Here is a 24,121-nt window from a genome sequence, read left to right on the forward strand (position 1 = left end):
CACCTTCACACCAATGCACATAAAATAAAGTTAATAAACCAAAAAAATTAACAATGCCTGTTAAGTTTGACATGCGAGCAGGAGAAGATGATTATAAAGATTTAGACAATCAGTTGAAATTTGATGTGGCAGTATATGCTCAACTTAATATTCCATCAAAAAAAGGCCTTGTATAAATTACCTGGCACTGGAAAGAAAACACAAGAATTGTCTAAGATAAAGCAGAAACCTGATGAATTGTTTCAAGATTTTGTTTCTCAATTGATGACAACTGTAGGGAGATACTTAAGAGATTCAGAGACTGAATATTACTTGAAAACAGTATATATGCTGTCCAAGAAATAAACTTGGAGCTGTCTGGTACTGGTCTTCAGTCCTATGGACTTCAGTGGTCTAACCTATGATTGTGTCTTCATTTCTCTTGATCTAAATTTTCCTCAGTCTCAGTGTCCTTTCCCAGGGAACCCTAATTTAATTCTGCTGGACAGACCATATGGGGTATTCTACCAAGCTTAAACAAAATTGATGACAGGTTCTGTATGATGTTGCCCTGAGATAAGGAATTTTGTTGCATATGCCTTCCATAAATTAAGAGATTAGCTGGATACATTCTACACTGTAAGGTACATTGCTTGGCTTTCAATGCAGAGCAAGGACCTTCTCTTTAATGGTGTAAAATCCATGAAAATCCCTTTATCACCACTGCACTGTCATCTGAAATTACCTAATGCTTTTCTTTTTTTTTTCATTCCTTTCTATGTGTTTCTTTTTCACTGTAGACCTAAAGCAGTCAGCAGCAATAACTATTCAACAGAAATAATATTTTTTTTCTAAGAAATCAGACTATTACTTTTTAATTCTGCCTTAACAACCTTCTTGGCACATGGAAATATTAAGAAAGATTTGTGGCCAAAGGATCACAAAAATGATCTGTAGGAAATGTTTAATAAATTCTTCAAGCACCTGTAGTTACTTACCAGATGAATATCACCTAATAGAGCCACAAGGAATGAGGCCAGGCTTGGGCTGGAGGGACCAGAGCTAGATGAGGCTATGAAAGCTGATTGAGAGCAATCAGAATTTTTATATATTTATCAGAATCAGAAGTTATTTGCAATTTCTAGGCTCAATACAGTTGTTGTTCCATGGATGCCATGAAGATTGTAAGCTATACAGGGAATACAAGTTCATTGTCTCAGACCAGTTGCCCTGTAAAGCTTCCTTGACTACTAAGGGATTATAAAGAGAAACACAAATTAGCCTGAATGCCTCTGTGAGTGAGTCCATCAATCTGCCAGGAACTGGAAGTCACACTGTGCCCCAGTAGCCATTGAGTTAACCCGAAAACCCTGAGACACAGACCTCTCAGGACTGACAGGACAAATCACCTCCTTTTTGCCCACTAAAATCCTATGACCTTGACCTCCACTGCCTGCCAGTACAGTTAACACTCCGGGCTTTGAGGTCCTACAAGAACCGTCAGTTATGCACTGTGTAGAGCTTTCCATGACTTTTGGATTTTTTCTATCTAAGGTTTTGATATCTTCAAAATTCTTCCAAAGTCCATATTTCCAAGTCCATTGCAGCAACAAAATCCCTTTTGAGGTACTATTTTTTGTTGCTACTTTCATCTCTGTTGCTGTGATTAAATTACCTAACCAAAAGAAACTCTGGAAATGAACGGGTTTATTTGGTTGTTATGCCTAAGTCAGAGTCCACCACTGTGGAAGTTTAGTATCAAAACTCAAGTTAATCACTGAAGGCAAAACATGCAGAACCATTGTTGCCTAATTTTCTCTTTTGCCTTGTCACTGTCTTGTGCTCAGCTAGCTCTCTTCATCAGCCCAGGCCCACTTGCTTAGAGACACTGCCAACTCAGTGGAAGATCTCCCAACATCAATCGTCAATCAACACAATGTCTTTCAGACAGAAACCAGACATTCTGATCTGAGCACACGGTTAATTGTTTTGCCCTCAGATGAACCTTGGCTTTGTCATGTTGACAGCTGAGGCTAATAAGCACACAGACACAATAATATATTAGAAGGTTTTAGAGAACCAAAGACAATGTATTAGTCTAGTCAATGAGCTAAACAGCAAAGACTCAGACATGAAGATAGCAACAATTAGAAAGCACAGACATGCCAGAAAATGGAAAGGGGTAAGCATCTAAGATCAATAAAAGAAAACTAAAACTGTTGATCCCAGAAACTGTTATAAATTAACAATTAAGGATCAAATAGCATAACCAATTTTCTGAACACAAATTGGTGAAGGTCTATAATTTTCAAGAAAATGAATGATGTAATAAGTTTACAGTTCAAAAAATCAAAAGTATAGATGGCACAATTATAGAAAAAGACAGAAACACAGATCTACAAATATATATTATGGTCCATTAAACAAGAACTACAAGATACTCATCAAAATCAAACTCCTAGAAATCACTGTCATCCTATAGACTCCAGTTGTCTCCTTTACTAATAATAGAAAATGGCTCGGGAGAGAAGGGCTCTTCTAAAAATATCACAGGATTCACTTGAAGTCTTCTGATGTTTTTACTTTATAGAAAATAGTTTTGATTACTAAAACATTTCATTCTCTTATGATAAAAAATTAATGTGTCTTAGGATAACTTCGATAACATTTTGTTACCTATTATTGGTGATTGAATCTAAATCAGCATCACAGTGAGGAAATGAAAACTTTTTAAAAGGAATTTCAAAAGAACAGATTTTTTTTTGAAATATCAGTGTACAAGTAAAGCAACTTGCTATGCTCTGTCTTTATAAGTCCACAAGCACTTTTGGAAAGAAGGTTACTGCTATTTCTTGTGAATGAGAGAGAATGTCTTGCATATATATACAGGTGACATACAAAAAAAAGTGATTGTCAGATCTGCTGGATTGGGAATAGAAGAGATTTATTAACTTCCCAACTTGAGTGTAACTGTATGAACTCAGGTCACCCACAAAAAAGAATATGTGCTGAGCCACTTGCCAAGACACATAAAACCTTTTATCCAATAAGTCAAGTCTATCTAAAATCAAGAAAAAAAATCATAAGTAAATAAAGAAGAAATGATCCTTAGGAATATGATGCATCAAAATAAAGATTTTAGTAGCAAACATTCAAATATGAAGATAGCAACAACTGGAACACACAGATATGCCAGTAAGTGGAAAGAGGCAGGCATCTAAGATAAAAAAAATGAGTCTATCCATAGAAACTGTACCCCCCCAAAAAAAACTTAAGAAACTGATCACATAAGAGACATTCTGAATAAAATTCGTGAAGGTCTACCATTTTATTTTATTTATTTTTTAAAAATATTTATTTATTAAGTATAAAATATTCTGTCTGCATATATGTCTGCAGGCCAGAAGAAGGCACCAGATCTCATTAAAGATGGTTGTGAGCCACCATGTGGTTGCTGGGAATTGAACTCAGGATCTTTGGAAGAGCAGGCAATGCTCTTAACCACTGAGCCATCTCGCCAGCCCCAGGTCTACCATTTTAAAGAAAATGAATAATATAGTTAAATTGAAGTCATACATTACAGAAGAAACAAATTCATATAAAATGACTTCTTTTTTTCCACAAATGCACATCAATCAAGAATGTGTACAAAATTAGTGAAAGAATAATAGGGTTGGAGAGAAACAAAGAACCAAAGTAGTGAAATATTGTCAAGTTTAAATCAAAAGATGAAAGAAAACTTAGGTAAGGAAAAATGTGAACTTGACCAATGTTACCCAGTTGCCTTTGATAATAAGTGAACAGAAATTAAATAATCACAAAATTCACAACTTTCACAAAGTTTTTTCAAAGTGATCCTTAAACTGTTATTTCTGACTCCCCAAGTTACTGATGTCTTCCAAAGAAAAGAAGCCTCATGATATAGATACTATCTTTCAAATGGAGGAGATTTCTTTCAATGCAGTCCCACTGATAACCAATCCCAAAACAAGCATAAAATTAGTTAAAATTTGTATCCTGCTACATGGAATATGGCAGGAGATGTGGATTGTACTGTATCTACCTCTCTAAAACAATGCACACCTGAGAAGTCTCTGCACATCAGAAATTCCTTTTGTCCCCTGGAACTAAGCTTCACTGTATTGCTTCATTGTGGCTAGTAGCAACATCATGTTAAAAGCCTTCTAAACATGTATTGCTGTAAGAAGTTTGATATCATCATTTTCCTACCAGGTACCAAAATATTTAAAACCTTTATAACAAAACCTGAAATTAGAATTAGATATTCAAAACTTCTGGAATCTAGACATTCAGTTTTCTAATCTCCCTTCCCACCACACAACAAAACAGTGCCCATGTGGATACTCTGGAGAGTGATACAACCTGCATCATATTCTTCATTTCCAGGGCTCCAGAGTCTCCCTTTACCCTGTAAATCTCTACAAAAGGAGGCTCAGAGAACAAGGGCTCCTGCCAACATGAACCACATGGACCAACATGACTACAGTCTGTCTCGTGGTCCATCTAAGTCACAGCAGAAATGACAGTTCAACAGGCCTGCTCTGAACACCTTCCACTCAGCATGAGATAGCTTTTAGTCTTTCTACAACAGAAGCAGAAGAAAAACATGGAAAGAACCCACTAACCTGTCACTAATACTCCTGATTGCTAACCCTTCCCAGAATCCTTAATTGGCTAGGGTTACCTAGCTGGGCCTCACAGTATTAGCAGCTCCTCTATAGGAGGATCAGAGATTAAACAACTCAGACAACACAGTTTTTTCAGTTCTGCCCTCCCAGCCCAGCAGACAGTTCCCTAGTTCATTTTGTATTTTAACACATTATAAAGAGGATGTATCTCCGAGAGCACATCCTCTTCCTCATCCAAAGCACAGGGTCCTCTGTGTGCACATTGCATTGCACACTCACTTCCCAGTGCAGCCATCCCATTGCCTCAGAGATGGGAAATCCTGCAGACAAACACAGGTCACATTCATCAAGTAACTACTGTTACTGTGTAACTGTTGTTAAACAAAAAGAGCAGGAATTAGAAAATAATTGGGGTCATGTTAGGGCTTGGATGGAGCAAAGAGAATGTGAATATGATACAGGTTTAATCTCAAAACTCATTTTGAAAATTTGACACAGACTTTATGGCCATGTGCTCCACAGACTAGGGATTTCTATTAGAGCACATTAAAAATGTCTTACATATTTTCTCTAAATATGAACATATTAATCCAGAAAAGTAACAGTTTTGTTCAGCAGGACCAAAACCTTTTACCCAGATCTTCTATTTTGGATGAACTACTATAAATATACCAATTAGATTTAAAGATATAATCTGTAACTTAGACAGATTCTGGATTGTCATTGTCTGTGCATGGCAAACAATGGTCAATCAGGATAATCACACCGCATCTACAATGGACTGCCTGATTCCACATAGGTAATCTCAACTACTGTTGAAGGAGGAAAGCTCTCACCCTCCATCCATCCTCTCCCTTTCTGCACTGTATCTCCACAGCTTCACAGTCAGTCAATGAGCTCAATCCTTGCACAGGCCCCTCTTCTTCTTAGTCCCCAATAAAATCCAGAAAGATCAGCAGACACTCATTAATGTTCTATTTTTCTTTCTCCAGGCCAAACCTGGAAGAAGTTGCAGGTTTGTTTTCCCAGCACTGGGCAGCAGAGGCAGGATTAGGTGTTCAAAATGATGCTCAGTCACGTAGCATGAGGCAAGCCTAAACTATAGGAGACATTGTTCTACACAGAAATCAATAATCAACATCACTTGAGACATATGAAATGAAACTAGTAATGACTTAGAACACTGGAGAACAGAAGCAAAATAGATAAGAGCAGCAATACACTTAAATATTTAAAAATGATTCCAATAAGTGATTTCTAAAGTGATAAGAAATACTACACTTTTAAGATTAAATGAAACTTTGCTATATTGACTTTGAAAAAGAGTAGGCCCTTCCCTATGAGAGAGGACATTATTAATAAGAGATAGATTGATGTTGCCCATATGCATATGTTGGCTGCTGAGATCTAAAAGCTGACAAGTAGAGTTACAGTCAATGGCCTGTTTTCCAAATCTCTGAGCAAACACAACTGTGTCAAGCCAGATCATTCATATCTTAATAGGATTGTTTCCTAATTGCAACTTCAATGCTCATTGCCTCATGATAACCTTCCCAAAGTGTTCAACACTCACCATCTGGTCTGTAATCATTAACATGGCATTAATTAAAATAAACCATACTGGGAAATTACAAAATCACTTCCCCTACCACAGTTTGGCCCTTTTTTCATAATGGCGGCACCAATACCTGATTGCCTATGCTGTGTCCCCTGCACGGTACACAATAATCTAGTCCTCCTATTGTGGTCTGAAGACAGAAGCGATGTTCCATATGCAAATCCTTTTCATATGGCTCCATTGGATAGTCAACTACATGACTCAAAAGCATAATTTTAAAGCTGTGAGGTGGCAACATCTATTTATTTAAGAATTTTGAAACTATAATATGGAGGACAGCAAGGTCATTGCCCTGGTCAGGAACAGACCAAGGCCAGCTGAGTCAATATAACAGAAGTGGTCTCAGAAACAATTTTTCTTTTTCTTTCTTTTTTTTTTTTTTTGGTTTTTCGAGACAGGGTTTCTCTGTGGTTTTGGAGCCTGTCCTGGAACTAGCTCTTGTAGACCAGGCTGGTTTGGAACTCACAGAGATCCGCCTGCCTCTGCCTCCTGAGTGCTGGGATTAAAGGTGTGCGACACCACCGCCCAGCTCAGAAACAATTTTTCTAACAAGATGGAAATGCAGCTGTTCTAAAACTGATATGCCTTCCTATTGAAAAACCACTTAACTAAGGAAATTAATAAAGAAAAATCTGTTTAATGATGGCATGCATCCATCTCTGGCTAATGCTCAAAGAGGAGCCAGCTAAGACAGATTTTGAGTTCCACATATGCCGTTATTGCTAAATGTCCTTTAGGTTCAGGCTCCAGGTTACACTTTGAAGAACTGAAATAAAAACAGACAACTTGCCAGACTAGACAATTAGGCAGATGGGAAAGTTACACATCAAAGATATTCTCAGAAAACCAAAAAAAAAAAAAAAAAAAAAAAAAAAGATATTCTCAGAATGATTTTTTAAGTACAAGGTTGACCAGAAGTAGCAGGGCATTCTTCAATGACAGGGTCCTGACGTGAAGGTCACGGGGGATGAGTAAGACAGGAGAAGTAAATTGTAAAAAGGATAGGAGCTAGAGTAAGATGGTCTTGGAGAAGATATGTCCTATGCTTTCTAAGCTTCTTAAGTAAAATAGCCTCTTGCCAGGCAGTGCAGGCACACGCCTTTAGTCCCCAGACTCAGGAAGCAGAGCCAAGTAATTTCTGTGAGTTTGAAGCAAGCCTGGTCTAGAGACTGAGTTCTCGAATAGTCTAAACAGTCTAGGATAGTCAGGTCAGTCCTACAGAGAAACTCTGTTGAAAAGAAAACAAAACAAAACAAAAAAATAGAGACAGAAGAAAAGCATATTGTATCTTGTATTCTTCCAGGGGGAAATGGAAGGAAATAGGAGAATTATCAGAAGTCAGTAAAAACAATCACACAAATTTAGGAGGAAGCTAGTCAAACAATTCTACACAAGGAAAACACAGAGTGGCCTTGGGGCAGACAACCATAGCTCAATATGGGGGGAAGATTTAGCTCCCCGACCATTACAGCTCTTTCAAACATATTCCTGGTTTTGAGAAGGAGCTGTGTGGTATTATCAATACATTGGCCCCTTAGGAAATGCTCCCAAGAATGTTCTTTCACCCTGCCTGAGGCTTTAATTGACGAGATGAGATGGGAACCAGTGCTTTGGGGCCAAGACTCAGAACCCAAGCAGGGGAAGAGTTTGACCCCCAGGGACCTGGAGAAAGGGTTTTTATAGGAAGAAACCACAGCCTGAGGATCTGAAAGGAGCAGGGAGGGTGTCACAAGGGGAAAACTCCCTGCCCTCAAGATCACTCAAGGTCATAATCAGCTAGTTCCTAAAATCACAAGGGGGAAACTCCCTGTTTCTCAAGATTATTCTCTAGATTACAATCTAACTTTATCTTCAGCTAGTTTTGGAAACACAGTCACTGAACTGGCTAATCCTAGATTTTTTTATTCTTCTCTTCCTGCTTGGATTTTTGGCTATTTTCTTGCTGCTGGGGAGGTCTGGATTTATCCAGTCTTTCAGTTCTTTCTCCCTGTATGAGATCCTAAATGAAAGCCTCGATTGATCACATCAGTTCTTACCACAACCCTATTTTACTTTTCAAATATTTGTCACCTGATGCCATATTGCCCATCTGACAAAATATGATTTTCTCAAAAAAAAAAAAAAAAACAGGAACTTTAAGGCACACCAGGCCTTAAGGTTGTTTGTGACCCTGTAATGCCTCCTTGAGTAGCTTGTTAGAGAACTCTTTTGATATGCAGAAGAGCCTAGCAACTGGTTTTAAATCAGTGATGACTTCTTTGTAATGGTTTGGAGGCAAAAATCTTCACAACACTGGTGAACAATGCAAACCAAGCATCCTAATCTCTACCAGTACTGATTAGCATATACTTAAATTTTGGGTGTTTTAGACACACCCGTCCCTCAGCTAAATTCTACTTTGTGAGACTTACCTATTTCCCAAGCATTGGTAAATACTCTATATATCACCAATTCTACTCTTCCACATTACAGCATAGCAGTGGAGTGCTACCCCAAACACGAGAAGGCTTTGATAACCTCCACAAATTTAGAATTAATAATGACTATATGTGAAGGTTAAATGAAAAGGACTGAATGTCAGGAAGAAACTGGAGAAACTAGGCCTCTCTGAGTTTGTTAACCTGTTTCCATGAATGTATCAAGTCTGCAGAAATTGACTAGAAAGATGTTTGTACACACAGCTCCCTGCTCCCAACTCTCTAAACAAACCAAGCCCACAAAGCAGATTTATTCAGAGGCCTGCGTACAGGTCTACATTTTAGCAAGGACCGCATGGGGCTTCACAAAACAGAGGTTCTCAGGCAGGTTCCCACCCACATCCAGGGAGAATGCACCACAATGTCTCCCACACCTCACCCTCTGCTCCTCCTGATCTGGAGCCTGCATTCCCTCGCTCACCATATTGTTGCTTCCCAGCTCGCCAAATCTCCGCAGAGCAGCAAATGCACCACATCACAGGAAACTGCTAGCGCCAGCTGCTGTGGAAAGCCTAAGGTGGAGGTGGGTCACAGAAAGACCCCTGCACCACTTCTGACTGACAGGTAAACTGGAGGGTCTGGTTGGTTACTGAGGCCTGAGTGGCACCTCCCAAAAGGCTATTGTGTGCTTAAAGGGACAGCACAAGGGTTTCTGACCATTCTTTTCTGCCCCCCATAAAAGATCTTTTCTAGATCTGCCAAGATAGGCATTTCAATAGCACTTATGCCTGTCTCCAGTAGCAGACACTGTCACAGTCTTGCACTCTATAGGAACTTTGTCTTTTTCCTCCAGAACACAATGTGATTAGCTAGCTTGTACACAATCTTAGGTGGGCGCAGTGATTTCCTGTCCTACATTTAGAAGGCAGCCCAGAATATTAACAACAAAAGAGAGTTTAAAGATCACAAAAAGAAATGTTTGTTGTGTGATTTCATGCCAAGGTCAGATGAACTGAACGTACATTTTACCAGGTTGTCACAGGGATTCCAGATCCAGACAACCGTGAGAAAAAAAGCAGGAATCGGATCTCAAAAAAGATCTTTCTTTCACTAGAAGGCTGGGTGATGGCTGCATGGTTTTTGAGCTTTATTCCTGAAATTCATAACAAATTCTAGAAAAAAATAATAAAGAGAATAGTGTTTGTGGAAATTTGAATACATAGAGAATAATGGAGCCAGGAAGAATGTCTTTATGAGCACTGCTGTTATCCAGCACATTCCTCCATGGACTGGTGAATAAAAACATGCAGCTGCATTATTCAAGATTCTCTACATGAGCAGGACGGGTAGAATGAATCTCACCATTTTAGTAGAAAGTGGGCTTATTAGAAAGTCTCACAAGTGGTAGTCCAGATAGTCTTAAAAATATCTGTCTACCAATGGAAATTGGAAGAATCCAGAAGATTGTTTCACAGCCTTTGGTCTAAGATCAAGTGAAGAACCCAGTAGTTGTTCAGTCCATGAGGCTCAATGACTCAGCTGGTTTTCAGTATACATCAAAATTCCAAAGAAGTTGGCTCTAATGCTGGTAATGGAATGAACTGGATTGCCAGAGCTTGATATCAGATCAAAGAGAGAGCTTCGTTCTTTAATATCTTTTCTGTATGTCATCTGCTACCAGAAGGTAAGATCTAGATTAAAAGTGGATCATAGTCTTTGTTTTGTTTTATTTGTTTGCTTTTTCTGTTTCTGTTTTGTTTTCCTTGGTCTTTTTAAGACAAATGTGTCTGTGTAGCCCTTAAACTCATTCTGTAGGTCAGACTGGTCTCAAGCTCAGAAAATTCCACTGCCTCAGCCTCCTGAGTGTAAGTGTTAAAGGTGTGCACTGCCACCAAGTAGCTAAAAGTGGAGCATGCTGGGAGGTGATGGTGCATGCATTTAATCCCAGCAGTTGGGTAAAAAGGCAGGCAGATCTCTTAGAGTTCAAGGCCAACTAACTCTACAAGAGTTAGTTCCAAAACAGGCTCCAAAGCTATAGTGAAACCCTGTCTCAAAACCAAAAACCAAAAAAAAAGCATCTCCACCATCCCCACATATTTCTCTCTCTTGCATAGCTATTGACTTATAAGCTTCATATTATATTAATCAGGTGTTTCAGGGAGGCAAATTAACATAGCATTATAGACTTAAACATACAAAGAAAAAGAACACATGTCTTCATCATTGAACAAATATTCCACATCATAAATGCTTGTAACACATCTAAAAATTAGAAGAAGAATTACAGCTCAAAATCACAGAAAATATATTCGACAAAATTATAGAAGAAAACTTTCCCAACCTGAAGAAGGATATTCTTATGAAGGTACAAGAAGCATACAGAACACCAAATACAGTGGATCAAAAAAAAATATCCCCTCGTCATATAATAATGAAAAAAAACCATACAGAATAAAGAAAGAATATTAAGAGCTGCAAAGGAAAAAGGTCAAGTAACATATAAAGGGAAACCTATCAGAATTACACCTGACTTCTCTATGGAAACCATGAAAGACAGAAGGTCTTGGATAGATGTGCTGCATACACTAAGAGATTATGGATGCAAGCCCAGACTACTATAGCCAGGAAAGCTTACATTCACCATCGATGGAGAAAACAAGGTATTCCAGGACAAAAAACAGATTTAAACAATATGTAGCCACAAACCCAGCCTTACAGAAAATACTAGAAGGAAGAGCACAAACTATGGAAGCCAACAACACCCATAATAACACAAGCATCTGACAACCCTCCACCAGCACAACTCAAAGAAGGGAAACACACAAACACTACCACCAGAAAAAAATAATGAGAGTTAACAACCACTGGTCATTAATATCACTTAATACCAAGGACTCAATTTACCTATAAAAAGGTACAGGTTAAGAGAATGGATATGAAAGCAGGTTCCAACGTTCTGCTGTTTACAAGAAACACACCTCAACCTCAAAGACAGACACTACCTCAGAGTAAAGGTTTGGGAAAAAGTTTTTCAATAAAATGGACCAAAGAAACAAGTGGGTGTGGCTATAGTAATATCTAACAAAATTGAGTTCAAACTGAAATCAATTTGAAGAGATGGAGATGGACACTTTATACTCCTAACAGGAACAATATATCAGGAGGAAATCTCAATCCTGAATATGTACGCCCCTAATATAAAAGCATCCACATATGTAAAGAAAACATTACTAGAACTCAAAGCATACATCAAACCCCACACTCTAATACTGGGAGATTTCAAAACTCCTCTCTTACCAATGGACAGGTCAAGCAGACAGAAACTTAACAGAGAAATAAGAGAAGTAACAGGTGTAATGAACCAAATGGACTTAACAGACATCTATAGAACATTCCACCCAGAGAAGAATATACCTTCTTTTCAGCATCTCATGGAACCTTCTCAAAAATTGATCAGAGCAAACATCCATAGATACAAAAAAAAATTGTAGTAATCACCTGTGTACTATCAGATCATAATTATTTCTTTTGAGACAGGTTCTTGGTATGTAAACTAGCCTGATCTGAAAGGAAAATCCTCCTGTCTCCATATTCAGTGTATTGGGATTATAGGTGGGGAACAATGTGCCCAGATGAAATCTGTCTCATTTGTCAAGCTCTGATATATTATAAAGCCCCCAGCCTTGAGCTGGTGAGATCGCTGAGAGGATAATATCACACTGTCAAAAGGATGATCTGCCTGCATGCATGCCTACAGGAGAGAAGAGGGCACCAGATCACATTTTACGTGGTTGTAAGCTACCATGTGGTTGCTGGGAAATGAACTCACAACCTCTGGAAGAGCAGCCAGTGTTCTTAACCACTTAACCATCTTTCCATCCCTAATAATGCACTTCTAAAATTAAATGAAACTTTTCTATATTGACTTTGAAAAAAGAGTAGACCCTTCCCAGAAAGAGGGGATGTTATTAATAAGAGATAGGTTGATGTTGCCCATGTGCGTATGTTGGCTGCTGAGATCTGAACCTGACACATAGAGTTACAGTCAATGGCCTGTTTCTCAAGTCTCTGAGCTGACATAACTGTGTCAAGCAAGATCAACCATATCTGCATAGGATAGTTGCATAATTGCTAATTCAATGATTTTTGGCTCAAGATAACCTTTCCAATCTGCACAATCACACAATCTGGTCTGTGTTCATTTACTTGACATTAATCAAAACATGCAGGGAAAATACAAAATCATTCCCCCTAACACAATCAGGCAATTTTTCATAATGGTGGCTCCAACAACTGATTGCCAATGCTGTTTCACCTAAAGAGTATACAATAATATATTCCTCCTATTCTGGTTTGAAGGCAGAAAGAATGCTCCATATGAAAATCCTTTTCCTGTGACTGCATTGAATAGTCAACTACATGACTCAAATATATAATGTTAAAACTGTGAGGTGCTCTAATCATTTCAGAATTTTGAAGGTGAAATATAGCGGACACTGAAAACCAACAGAGAGGGATGAAGGCCATATGATTCTACCTAGGAGAAGTTGTCTCAGAAACAACTTTTCTAACAAAAGGGAAATGCAACTGTTCTAGAATTAATATGCCTTTCCATTGGTAAATCACTTCACACATTTAGGAGATTAATACAGAAATATCTCCTTAATGGTGGTATGCATTAATCTCTGACTAATGCTCATAGAGGAGGCATCTTAGACAGATTTTGCATTCAATATATGCTATTATGCTTAAGTGTCCTTTAGGCTCATGATCCAGATTATATATTGAACAATTGAAATAGAAACAGGCAAATTGCCATTCTGGACATTTAGGCAGATGGCAGAGTTACACAGCAAAGATATTCCCAGAATATTTTCTTAAGTATACCAGTGAGCTGAGAACAGCATGTCATTCTTCACTGACAGGGTTTTAATGAGAAGATCACAGTGGATGAGAAAGACAGGGCAAGTAAAAGTTAAAAGGAAATGGTGGGGAGGTATTGTAGAAGATACATCCCACCTCTAGTAAGCTTCTTAAGAAACATAGTATCTTGCTTGGTGTTGCTGGCTCCCACATTTAATCTCAATACTCAGGGTGAAGAACCATGTGGTTGTCAGTGAGTTTAAGGCCAGCCTGTTATACAGAGAGAGTTCCATGATAGTCAGGACTATCCTAGAGAAAACATATCTCAAAAAATGAAACAGATAAAGAAGAAGAAGAAGAAGAAGAAGAAGAAGAAGAAGAAGAAGAAGAAGAAGAAGAAGAAAAAGAAAAACAAGAAGAAGAAAAAAGAAGAAGAAGAAGAAAAACAAGAAGAAGAAAAAAGAAGAAGAAGAAGAAGAAGAAGAAGAAGAAGAAGAAGAGGAGGAGGAGGAGGAGGAGGAAAAGGAAAAGAAAATTAAGAAGAAGAAGAAGAAGAAGAAGAAAAACAAGAAGAAGAAGGAAGAAGAAGAAGAAGAAGAGGAGGAGGAGGAGGAAAAGGAAAAGAAAATTAAGAAGAAGAAGAAGAAGAAGAAGAAGAAGAAGAAGAAGAAGGAAAGAAAGAAAGGAAGAAAGAAAATATTACCATTTTGCATACTACTTCCAAGAAAAAAAAATGGAAGAATTGTATGAATTATATGAAGTCAGTAGAAACTATCACACAATGAGACAAGTTTAGGAGGAGTCTAGTCCAACAACTCTACACAAGAGGTACACAGGGTATTCCGAAATATTTACTAAGTGCATAGTTGCCTTGAGCTGATAACCATAGCTCCATATAGGGGGAAGAACTGTTTTCTAAAGATCTGAAGCAAATCCTCCACAAAGGCCTTGACACCAGGTCATTACCAGCTCTCCAAAGTATATTCCTAGTTTTACTGAAGGAGCTCAGTTTTATTATCAATACATCAGGTCCTTCCTGAAACTCACAAGGCTTATGTCCCAAATTATACTACGTCTCCCAAGATTATACCTCTTCCCTGCCTGAGGTTCTAAATAAAATTTTTGATTGGTCAGGCCAGTCCTTCACACAACAGTGTTTTACATTTCAAACACATGTCACCTGCTGTCATATTCTCCATCTGGCAGAACTATGTTTTTCTCTAAAAGAAAACTGGAATTTTACGGCTATTCGGCCTTAAGATTGGTTGTGACCCTGTAATGCCTCATTGAACAGCTTATTAGAGTTTTGTTCTTTAATATGGGGATGGGCAAAGTGACTGGTTTTTTTTCCATTTTTTTTAATGAGAAAAGGAGAAAAAAAACAAGTTTCCACCTCCTCCCAGCCTCCCACTTCCCTCCCCTTCCTCCCACCCTTCTCCCCCTCCTCCCACCCTTCTCCCCCTCCCCCCACTCCTCTCCCCCTCCCTCTCCAGTCCAAAGAGCAGTCAGGGTTCCCTGCCCTGTGGTAAGTCCTAGGTCCTCCCCTCTCCGTCCATTCCTACGAAGGTGAACATCCAAACTGGCTAGGCTCCCACAAAGCCAGCACATTACATAGGTGCAAAACCCCGTGCCATTGTCCTTGGCTTCTCATCAGCCCTCATTGTTTGCCATGCTCAGAGAGTCCAGTTTTATCCCATGCTTTTTCACTCACTGTCCAGCTGGCCTTGGTGAGCTCCCAATAGATCAGCTCCACTGTCTCAGTGGGTGGGTGCACCCCTCGTGGTCCCGACTTCTTTGCTCATGTTCTCCCTCCTTCTGCTCCTCATTGGGACCTTGGGAGCTCAGTCCAGTGCTCCAGTGTGGGTCTCTGTCTCTATCTCCATCCATCACCAGATGAAGGTTCTATGATGATACGCAAGATATTCGTCATTATTGCTATAGGATAGGGTCATTTCAGGTTCCCTATCCTCAGCTGCCCAAGGAACTAACTGGGGACCTCGGCTTGGGCATCTGGGAGCCACTCTAGGTTCAAGTCTCTTGCCAACTCTAACGTGGCTCCTTTAACTAAGAATTGTGCTTCCGTGCTCACCTATCTAACCTTCCTTTATCACAATCCTCCTTTTTCCCCAAGTTCCCCCCATTCTCCCCTTCTCCCTTTTCTCTCCCTATCTCCCCTTACCCCCATCCCACCCCACCCCCAAGGTCTCAATTTTCTCCCCAGCAATTTTGTCTACTTCCCATAGCCAAGAGGACAACTATATGTTTTTTCTTTGGTTCACCTTCTTACTTAGCTTCTTTGGGATCACCAATTGTAGACTCCGTGACCCTTGTTTATGGGTAGAAAACAAGTATGAGTGAGTACATCCCATATTCATCTTTTTGGGTCTGGGTTACCTCACTCAGGATAGTGTTTTCTATTTCCATCCATTTGCATGCAACATTTGAGAAGTCATTGTTTTTTACCGCAGCGTAGTACTCTAATGTGTAGATATTCCACACTTTCTTCATCCATTCTTCCATTGAAGGGCATCTGGGTTGTTTCCAGGTTCTGGCTATTGCAAATAATACTGCTATGAACATAGTTGAACAAATGCTCTTGTCATATGATAGGGCATCTCTTGGGTATATTCCCAGGAGTGGTATTGCTGGGTCCAGGGGTAGGTTGATCCCGAATTTCCTGAGATATCGAAACACCGATTTCCAAAGTGGTTGTACAAGATTGCATTCCCAACAGCAATGGATGAGTGTACCCCTTCCTCCACAGCCTCTCCAGCAAGGCTATCATTGGAGTTTTTTATTTTAGCCATTCTGACAGGTGTAAGATGATATCTCAAAGTTGTTTTGATTTGCATTTCCCTGATCGCTAAGGAGGTTGAGCATGACCTTAACTGTCTTTTGACCATTTGAACTTCCTCTGCTGAGAATTCTTTATTCAGTTCAGTGCCCCATTTTTTTAATTGGGTTAATTAGCATTTTAAAGTCTAGTTTCCTGAGTTCTCTATATATTATGGAGATCAGACCTTTGTCTGTTGCGGGGTTGGTGAAGATCTTCTCCCAGTCAATAGGTTGCCTTTGTGTCTTGGTGACAGTGTCCTTTGTTTTACAGAATCTTCTCAGTTTTAGTAGGTGCCATTTATTCAATGTTGCCCTTAAAGTCTGTGCTGTTGGGGTTACACATAGGAAGCGATCTCCTGTGTCCATGTGTTGTAGGGTATTTCCCACTTTCTCTTCTATCATTTTCAGTGTGTTCGGGCTGATATTGAGGTCGTTAATCCATTTGGACTTGAGTTTTGTGCACGATGATAGATATGGGTCTATTTTCATTCTTCTACAGGTTGACATCCAGTTGTGCCAGCACCATTTGTTGAAGATGCTTTCTTTCTTCCGTTGTATACTTTTGGCTCCTTTATCAAAAATGAGGTGTTCATAGGTTTGTGGGTCAAAATTCGGGTCTTCTATACAATTCCATTGGTCGACTTCTCTGTTTTTATGCCAGTACCACACTGGTTTCATCACTGTAGCTCTGTAATAGAGTTTGAAGTCAGGGATGGTAATGCCTCCAGACAATCCTTTATTGTATAGGATTGTTTTGGCTATCCTGGGTTTTTTGTTTTTCCATATAAAGTTGATTATTGTCCTCTCCAGATCTGTGAAGAATTTTGAAGGGACCTTGATGGGGATTGCATTGAATCTATAAATTGCCTTTGGTAGTGAAAGACCCCCACAGTATAGACAAACAGCTAAGCAGCAGCAATGCCAGGCTTAAACTTTGGAGCAACACAAATAACATTAGAGCAGGGAAGTTCGACTTGAGAACAAGGACGGAGAAGCCAGGCAAGATATCTGCGGTCAGCCGGTCAGCCATCTGGCCCCAAGCGATAAGGAGCCAAACTAGAAACAGGAAAAATGAAAGACCCTCTGGACACCTCCCCCCCAGAACCCGCAGCTGGCCTGCTCCCATGAGAACATCCTGTTCGCTTAAGACCCTCAGGACCCTCTCAGGACCTGCAGCTAGCCGGCTCTCATGAGAACATCCCGTTTGCTTAGGGAAACAGGATGCCTATAGTCAGCACATGTGCCCAACTTAGAATATCAGCAATTCACAAAAGAAACAATTCCCCCTATGAAAGATCCCAGCTTAGCTGCTGTAACGTCATTTCACAAGGCTTTTGACGAACAAATGTAAGTGCAGAGTGAGGTCAGGGTCCCTGGCTGTAAAGCAGGATATCTGTTCCCATACATCTGTGCTGTAAAAGGAAAGAAAGAACAAAAGGGAAACAGGATATCTGTTCCCATACATCTGTGCTGGGAAAGGAAAAACCACCTGTGCCCCTTGCCCCATTCCAACTGACCACTAACAATGCATTTGCTTCTGTAATCTGCTTCTGCTGCCCTCTTTCCTATAAAAAGACCTTCCCCCAGTCTGCAGGGGCACTTTGTCTTTCGAGAGACTAAGTCGCCCCAGGTACCTGTGTACTGAATAAAGCCTCTTGCTGTTTGCATCCGAAGAGTGATCTCGCTGTTCCTTGGGAGGGTCTCCTTAGCCTGAAAGACTGCCCACCACTGGGGTCTTTCATTTGGAGGTCCCACCGAGATCTGGAGACCCCTGCCCAGGGACCACCGACTCACCACCGGGAGGTAAGCTGGCCAGCACAATTGTCTTCTGTCTTCTGTCTTTTATGTCTGCGCCTGCGACTGTACTGGCTAGCTAACCAGATTTGTATTTGGCGGATCCGTGGAGGAGCTGACGGGCTCGTACTCCTGACCGCAGCCCTGGGAGACGTCCCAGTGGTGTTTGGGGCCCGACTCATGGCCCATTTGTAGTCTATGAGTTGCGCGGAACTGGGACTGTTGGGGGCTTCCCCACTCTCTGAGGGATACGTGACTCTTTTGGGAGACGAGGAGCCCGGGTCCTCAGAGTCTCCATCTGAACTCTTGCTTTCGGTTTTACGCCGAAACCGCGCTGCGCGTTTCTGTGTCTGTCTAAGTTGTATTTTGTTTGTTTGTCTAATCGTTACTGTCACCTCGGTTGAGAGAATGGGCCAATCTGTAACCAACCCTCTAAGCCTGACTTTACAGCACTGGCGTGACGTCCAAGACATTGCAAATAACCAGTCAGTGGACGTCCGGAAGAGACGCTGGGTAACTGTCTGTTCCTCGGAATGGCCCACGTTCAATGTGGGCTGGCCAAGGGGTGGTACTTTTGACATCAATGTTATCTTACAGGTAAAGGCTAAGGTGATGGATCCTGGCCATCACGGGCATCCAGACCAGGTCGCGTATATCGTGGTCTGGGAGGCGATGGCCACCGCCCTGGGTCAAGCCTTTCGTCACCCCGAAACCCCCTATCCTTACCCCCTCTGCACCTACTTTACCCCCTCTACTCCTTCCCACCCCAACGGGACCTCCGCCCCACTCCTCCCTGTACCCAACCCTCACCAAATCCCCGGTGCCCAAGCCCCCTCCTCCAAAAGTCTTGCCCCCAGATGATGACCTACTGATGGACCTCCTCACGGAGGGCCCTCCCCCATATCAGGAGCCAGCTCCACGGCCTCCGAATGAGGCTGACTCAACTGAAAGAAAAGAAGAACAAGCAGCGCCGGCCTCTGCTGGTCCTTCTCCGATGGCCACACGCCTGAGGGGACGAAGGGACCAGCTGCATGCAGCGGATACAACATCCTCACAGGCATTCCCTCTTCGCACGGGAATGAACGGCCAACTGCAGTACTGGCCATTCTCCTCCTCAGACCTCTACAACTGGAAAAATAATAACCCTCCTTTTTCTGAGGACCCCTCTAGGTTGACTGCTCTGATTGAATCTACTTTTATTACCCATCAGCCTACATGGGACGACTGCCAACAGCTGCTGTAGGCCCTGCTGACTTCGGAGGAACGGCAGAGGGTCCTCCTGGAAGCCCGGAAGGAAGTCCGGGGACCTGATGGCCGCTCCACCCAATTGCCTAATGAAATAGATTCTGCCTTTCCCCTTGAACGCCCCTCTTGGGATTTCACCACGGTGGAAGGTAGGAATCACCTAGCCCTCTATCGCCAGTTGCTCATAGCGGGTCTCCACAGGGCGGCTCGACGCCCAACGAATTTGGCTCAGGTAAAGCAGGTTATACAGGGGTCAGAGGAAACTCCCTCTGCGTTCCTTGAGAGGCTCAAAGAGGCTTACCGCAGATATACTCCCTATGACCCTGACGACCCCGGACAGGAGACCAATATCTCCATGTCTTTTATTTGGCAGTCAGCTCCAGATATCAGACGCAAGCTGGAGCGTCTAGAGAACCTCAGGGAAAGCTCACTCAGGGATCTGCTAAAGGAAGCAGAAAAGATTTTCAATAAGAGGGAGACTCAGGAAGAGAGGGAGGACCGCCTCAGGAGAGAAGCAGAGGAACGAGAGGACCGCTTCAGAAAAGAAGCCGAGGAAAGGGAAAAAGAGAGGGACCGCAAGAGACATAAGGAAATGAGTAAACTTTTGGCCACCGTAGTGTCAGGACAAAGACAGGATAGACAGGAGGGAGACAAAAGAAGGCCACCCCTTGACAAGGACCAATGCACCTACTGTAAAGAAAAGGGACATTGGGCAAGGGATTGTCCCAAGAACCCGAGGGGACCCAGGAGACCAAGACCTTCTCAGACCTCCCTCCTAGCTCTGGACGACTAGGGAGATCAGGGCCAGGAGCCTCCCCCTGAGCCCAGGATAACCTTAGATGTTGGGGGGCAACCTGTCACCTTCCTAGTTGATACCGGAGCTCAACATTCGGTGCTAACCAGGGACCCTGGACCCCTGAGTGACAAGTCTGCCTGGGTCCAAGGGGCCACTGGTGGAAAACGATACCGATGGACCACAGATCGCAAGCTTCACCTAGCAACCGGTAAGGTGACTCATTCTTTCCTCCACATGCCTGACTGTCCATATCCGCTCCTAGGAAGGGACTTGCTCACAAAATTAAAAGCCCAAATTTACTTCAAGGAAACCGGAGCACAGGTAGTTGGCCCTCAGGGACAACCCTTACATGTGCTGACTCTCAGCCTAGAAGATGAATATAGGCTGCATGAAAAAGACAGTACAACTGCGGCCCCCACTGAGGCTTATTGGCTGGATCACTTTCCCCAGGCATGGGCAGAAACGGGGAATGGGGCTGGCCAGACAGCAGCCCCCTCTAGTGGTAAGCCTCAAGACAACTGCTACTCCTGTCTCGATTAAACAGTATCCCATGTCTCATGAGGCAAGGGAAGGAATAAGGCCTCACATCAAAAGGCTTCTTGACCAGGGACTATTAGTCCCCTGCCGGTCCCCTTGGAATACCCCCTTGCTGCCCGTGAAAAAGCCAGGGACTGGGGACTATAGAGCTGTGCAGGATCTAAGAGAGGTCAATAAACAGGTGGAAGACATACACCCGACAGTTCCTAACCCCTACAATCTGTTAAGTGGACTATCACCCTCGTATACTTGGTATACCGTCCTGGACCTCAAGGATGCATTCTTCTGCCTGAGACTGCACCCCAGAAGTCAGCCCATATTTGCCTTTGAATGGAAGGATCCTAAACTGGGGATTTCAGGACAGCTGACCTGGACCAGGTTGCCTCAGGGTTTCAAAAATAGCCCCACCCTGTTTGATGAGGCCCTACACCGAGACTTAGCGGATTTCAGGGTGAGGCATCCTGGCCTGATACTGTTACAATATGTTGATGATCTCTTGTTAGCTGCTACTTCGGCTCAGGACTGTATAAAAGGAACTGAGGCATTACTACAAGCCTTGGGGGATCTAGGGTACCGAGCTTCTGCCAAAAAGGCCCAAATATGCCAACGGCAGGTCACCTACCTAGGGTACCAAATCAGAGAAGGACAGAGGTGGCTAACGGAGGCCAGGAAAGACACAGTTATAAAAATCCCTACACCCCGGACACCCCGCCAGCTGAGAGAGTTTCTAGGGACAGCGGGATTCTGCCGGCTCTGGATCCCCGGATTCGCGGAACTGGCAGCCCCTTTGTACCCACTGACTAAGCAGGGGGTGATGTACTCATGGGGATCGGATCAGGACGAGGCTTTTCAGAAAATCAAACGGGCTCTGCTCACAGCCCCAGCCTTAGGCCTCCCTGACCTGACTAAGCCTTTTGATTTGTTTGTCGACGAGAAGCAAGGATATGCAAAAGGGGTCTTGACCCAGAGGCTGGGGCCCTGGCGGCGGCCAATAGCCTACCTATCCAAGAAATTGGACCCCGTGGCCACAGGATGGCCCCCATGCCTCAGAATGGTAGCAGCAGTGGCAGTCCTCACCAAGGACGCTGGCAAACTGACTATGGGCCAACCTTTGACCATCCTGGCCCCACACGCAATTGAGACTTTAATCAGACAACCCCCAGATCGCTGGCTCTCCAATGCCCGCATGACCCATTATCAGGCCATGCTCCTGGACTCGGACCGAATCCATTTCGGACCAGTGGTGGCGCTCAGTCCTGCAACCCTGCTACCACTCCCAGAGGAGGGGGAGACGGACCAACACGACTGTCTCGAGATCCTTGCGGAAATGCACGGGACCAGACCGGACCTGACGGATCAACCCCTCCGGGATGTGGATGTCACCTGGTACACTGACGGCAGCAGCTTTCTGCGGGAAGGTGAGCGAAAGGCGGGTGCAGCGGTAACCACGGAGACCGAGGTGATCTGGGCACAGCCTCTGCCTGCGGGGACTTCTGCGCAGCGAGCAGAGCTTGTCGCCTTGACACAAGCTTTGAGGATGGCAGAAGGTAAGAAGCTCAATGTCTATACTGACAGCCGATATGCTTTTGCCACTGCTCATGTTCATGGGGAAATATACAGAAGAAGAGGGCTATTGACTTCAGAAGGAAAGGAAATTAAAAATAAAACAGAGATCTTAGCCTTGTTAAAAGCTTTATTTCTGCCTCGGAAACTGAGCATTATACATTGCCCAGGACACCAGAAAGGAGACAGCCCTGAGGCTCGAGGAAACCGGCTGGCTGATGAAGCCGCCAAACAGGTGGCCCTGCAGGCTCCGTTAGCCATACTGCCCATGCTCCAAGATAAGAGAGACCCCCTCAAATATGATGAGGAGGATCTAAAGCTCCTGGCAGACATGGGAGCGGAGCAGGACCAGAAAACGGGCGAATGGACATGGAAGGGAAAAACAGTGATGCCGATGGCATACACTTATAAGATGCTTGATTACTTACATAAATTGACCCATCTAAGCCCCCGAAAGATGAAAACTTTGTTAGACCGGCAGGAAACTTTTTGCTATTTACTGGGGCGAGACAGCATCCTCCAAAAAGTTATGGACAAATGTAGAGCATGTGCACAGGTAAATGCAGGAAAAACCAAGGTGGGACAGGGGGTGCGAATCCGCGGACATCGACCAGGAGTACAATGGGAAATTGACTTTACTGAAATAAAACCAGGCATGTATGGATACCGGTACTTATTGGTATTTGTGGACACCTTTTCGGGATGGGTGGAAGCCTTCCCGACCAAGCATGAGACCGCAAAAATTGTGACCAAAAAGCTGCTGGAAGAAATCTTCCCCAGGTATGGCATGCCCCAAGTGCTGGGCACTGATAATGGACCTGCCTTCGTCTCCCAGGTAAGTCAGTTGGTGGCCAAGCTATTGGGGATTGATTGGAAATTACATTGTGCATACAGACCCCAGAGTTCAGGACAGGTAGAAAGAATGAATAGAACTATTAAGGAGACTTTGACCAAATTAACGCTTGCAACTGGCACTAGAGACTGGGTGCTCCTACTACCCCTAGCCCTCTACAGAGCTCGCAATACACCAGGACCCCACGGGCTCACACCTTTTGAAATACTATATGGGGCGCCCCCGCCCTTCATTAATTTCTTTGACTCCAACATTTCAGACTTTGCTAATAGCCCCTCTCTGGAAGCTCATTTACAGGCACTCCAGATCGTGCAGAGAGAGGTCTGGAAGCCACTTGCTGCAGCCTATAAGGAACAATTAGACAGACCAGCGGTACCTCACAGCTACCAGATTGGCGATACAGTTTGGGTCCGCAGACATCAGACTAAGAATCTGGAACCCCGCTGGAAAGGACCCTACACCGTGCTGCTAACCACTCCAACGGCACTGAAAGTTGATGGCATCGCGGCCTGGGTCCACGCCTCCCACGTAAAAGCAGCTCGTACGGAAGGAGATACAGCAGAACCACTATGGAGGGTCCAGCGCTCTCAAAACCCTCTAAAGATAAGACTTACCCGGGGGCCCGATTGACTGGTTTATGGATCTTGTTGGGACTAGGGATGATAGTCCAGGGAGACAGCCCTCACCTGGTACGCTCCCTAAAATGGCAGGTATTGTCCTCGGTCGGAGAAGTTGTCTGGGAAATTCAGGCAAACCATGCGATAGACACCTGGTGGCCCCCACTTACCCCGGATTTCTGCCAGCTTGCAGCAGGATCAGAGATATGGGATATTCCTGATTTGCTACCTACACAGTTAAAGGACCGGGCAGGCAGCCGCTTTTCTCCTGGGGGAAAATTCGGCTGCGGAAGCCCTGAAGGAAGATGCTTCCTGGGGCAATTAGATTTCTATGTCTGTCCCCGGGATGGGCGGG

At 43.0% G+C, this 24,121-nt stretch overlaps 1 protein-coding gene across 1 annotated transcript; it reads left to right on the plus strand.

Moving 5' to 3' along the window:
• The first annotated feature begins 19,026 nt into the window (after nucleotides 1-19,026).
• On the plus strand, nucleotides 19,027-23,779 carry LOC121458672. Its single transcript, XM_041667961.1, is given in 3 exon segments — nucleotides 19,027-20,660; nucleotides 20,662-22,280; nucleotides 23,436-23,779. Coding segments are annotated over 3 exon segments (3,597 nt in total).
• Nucleotides 23,780-24,121: the final 342 nt, after the last annotated feature.

This window comes from Microtus oregoni, unplaced genomic scaffold (genome assembly GCF_018167655.1).
Source record: "Microtus oregoni isolate MIOR12 unplaced genomic scaffold, Mior012 000018F_ref0000195, whole genome shotgun sequence".
NCBI classification, from domain to species: Eukaryota; Metazoa; Chordata; class Mammalia; order Rodentia; family Cricetidae; genus Microtus; species Microtus oregoni.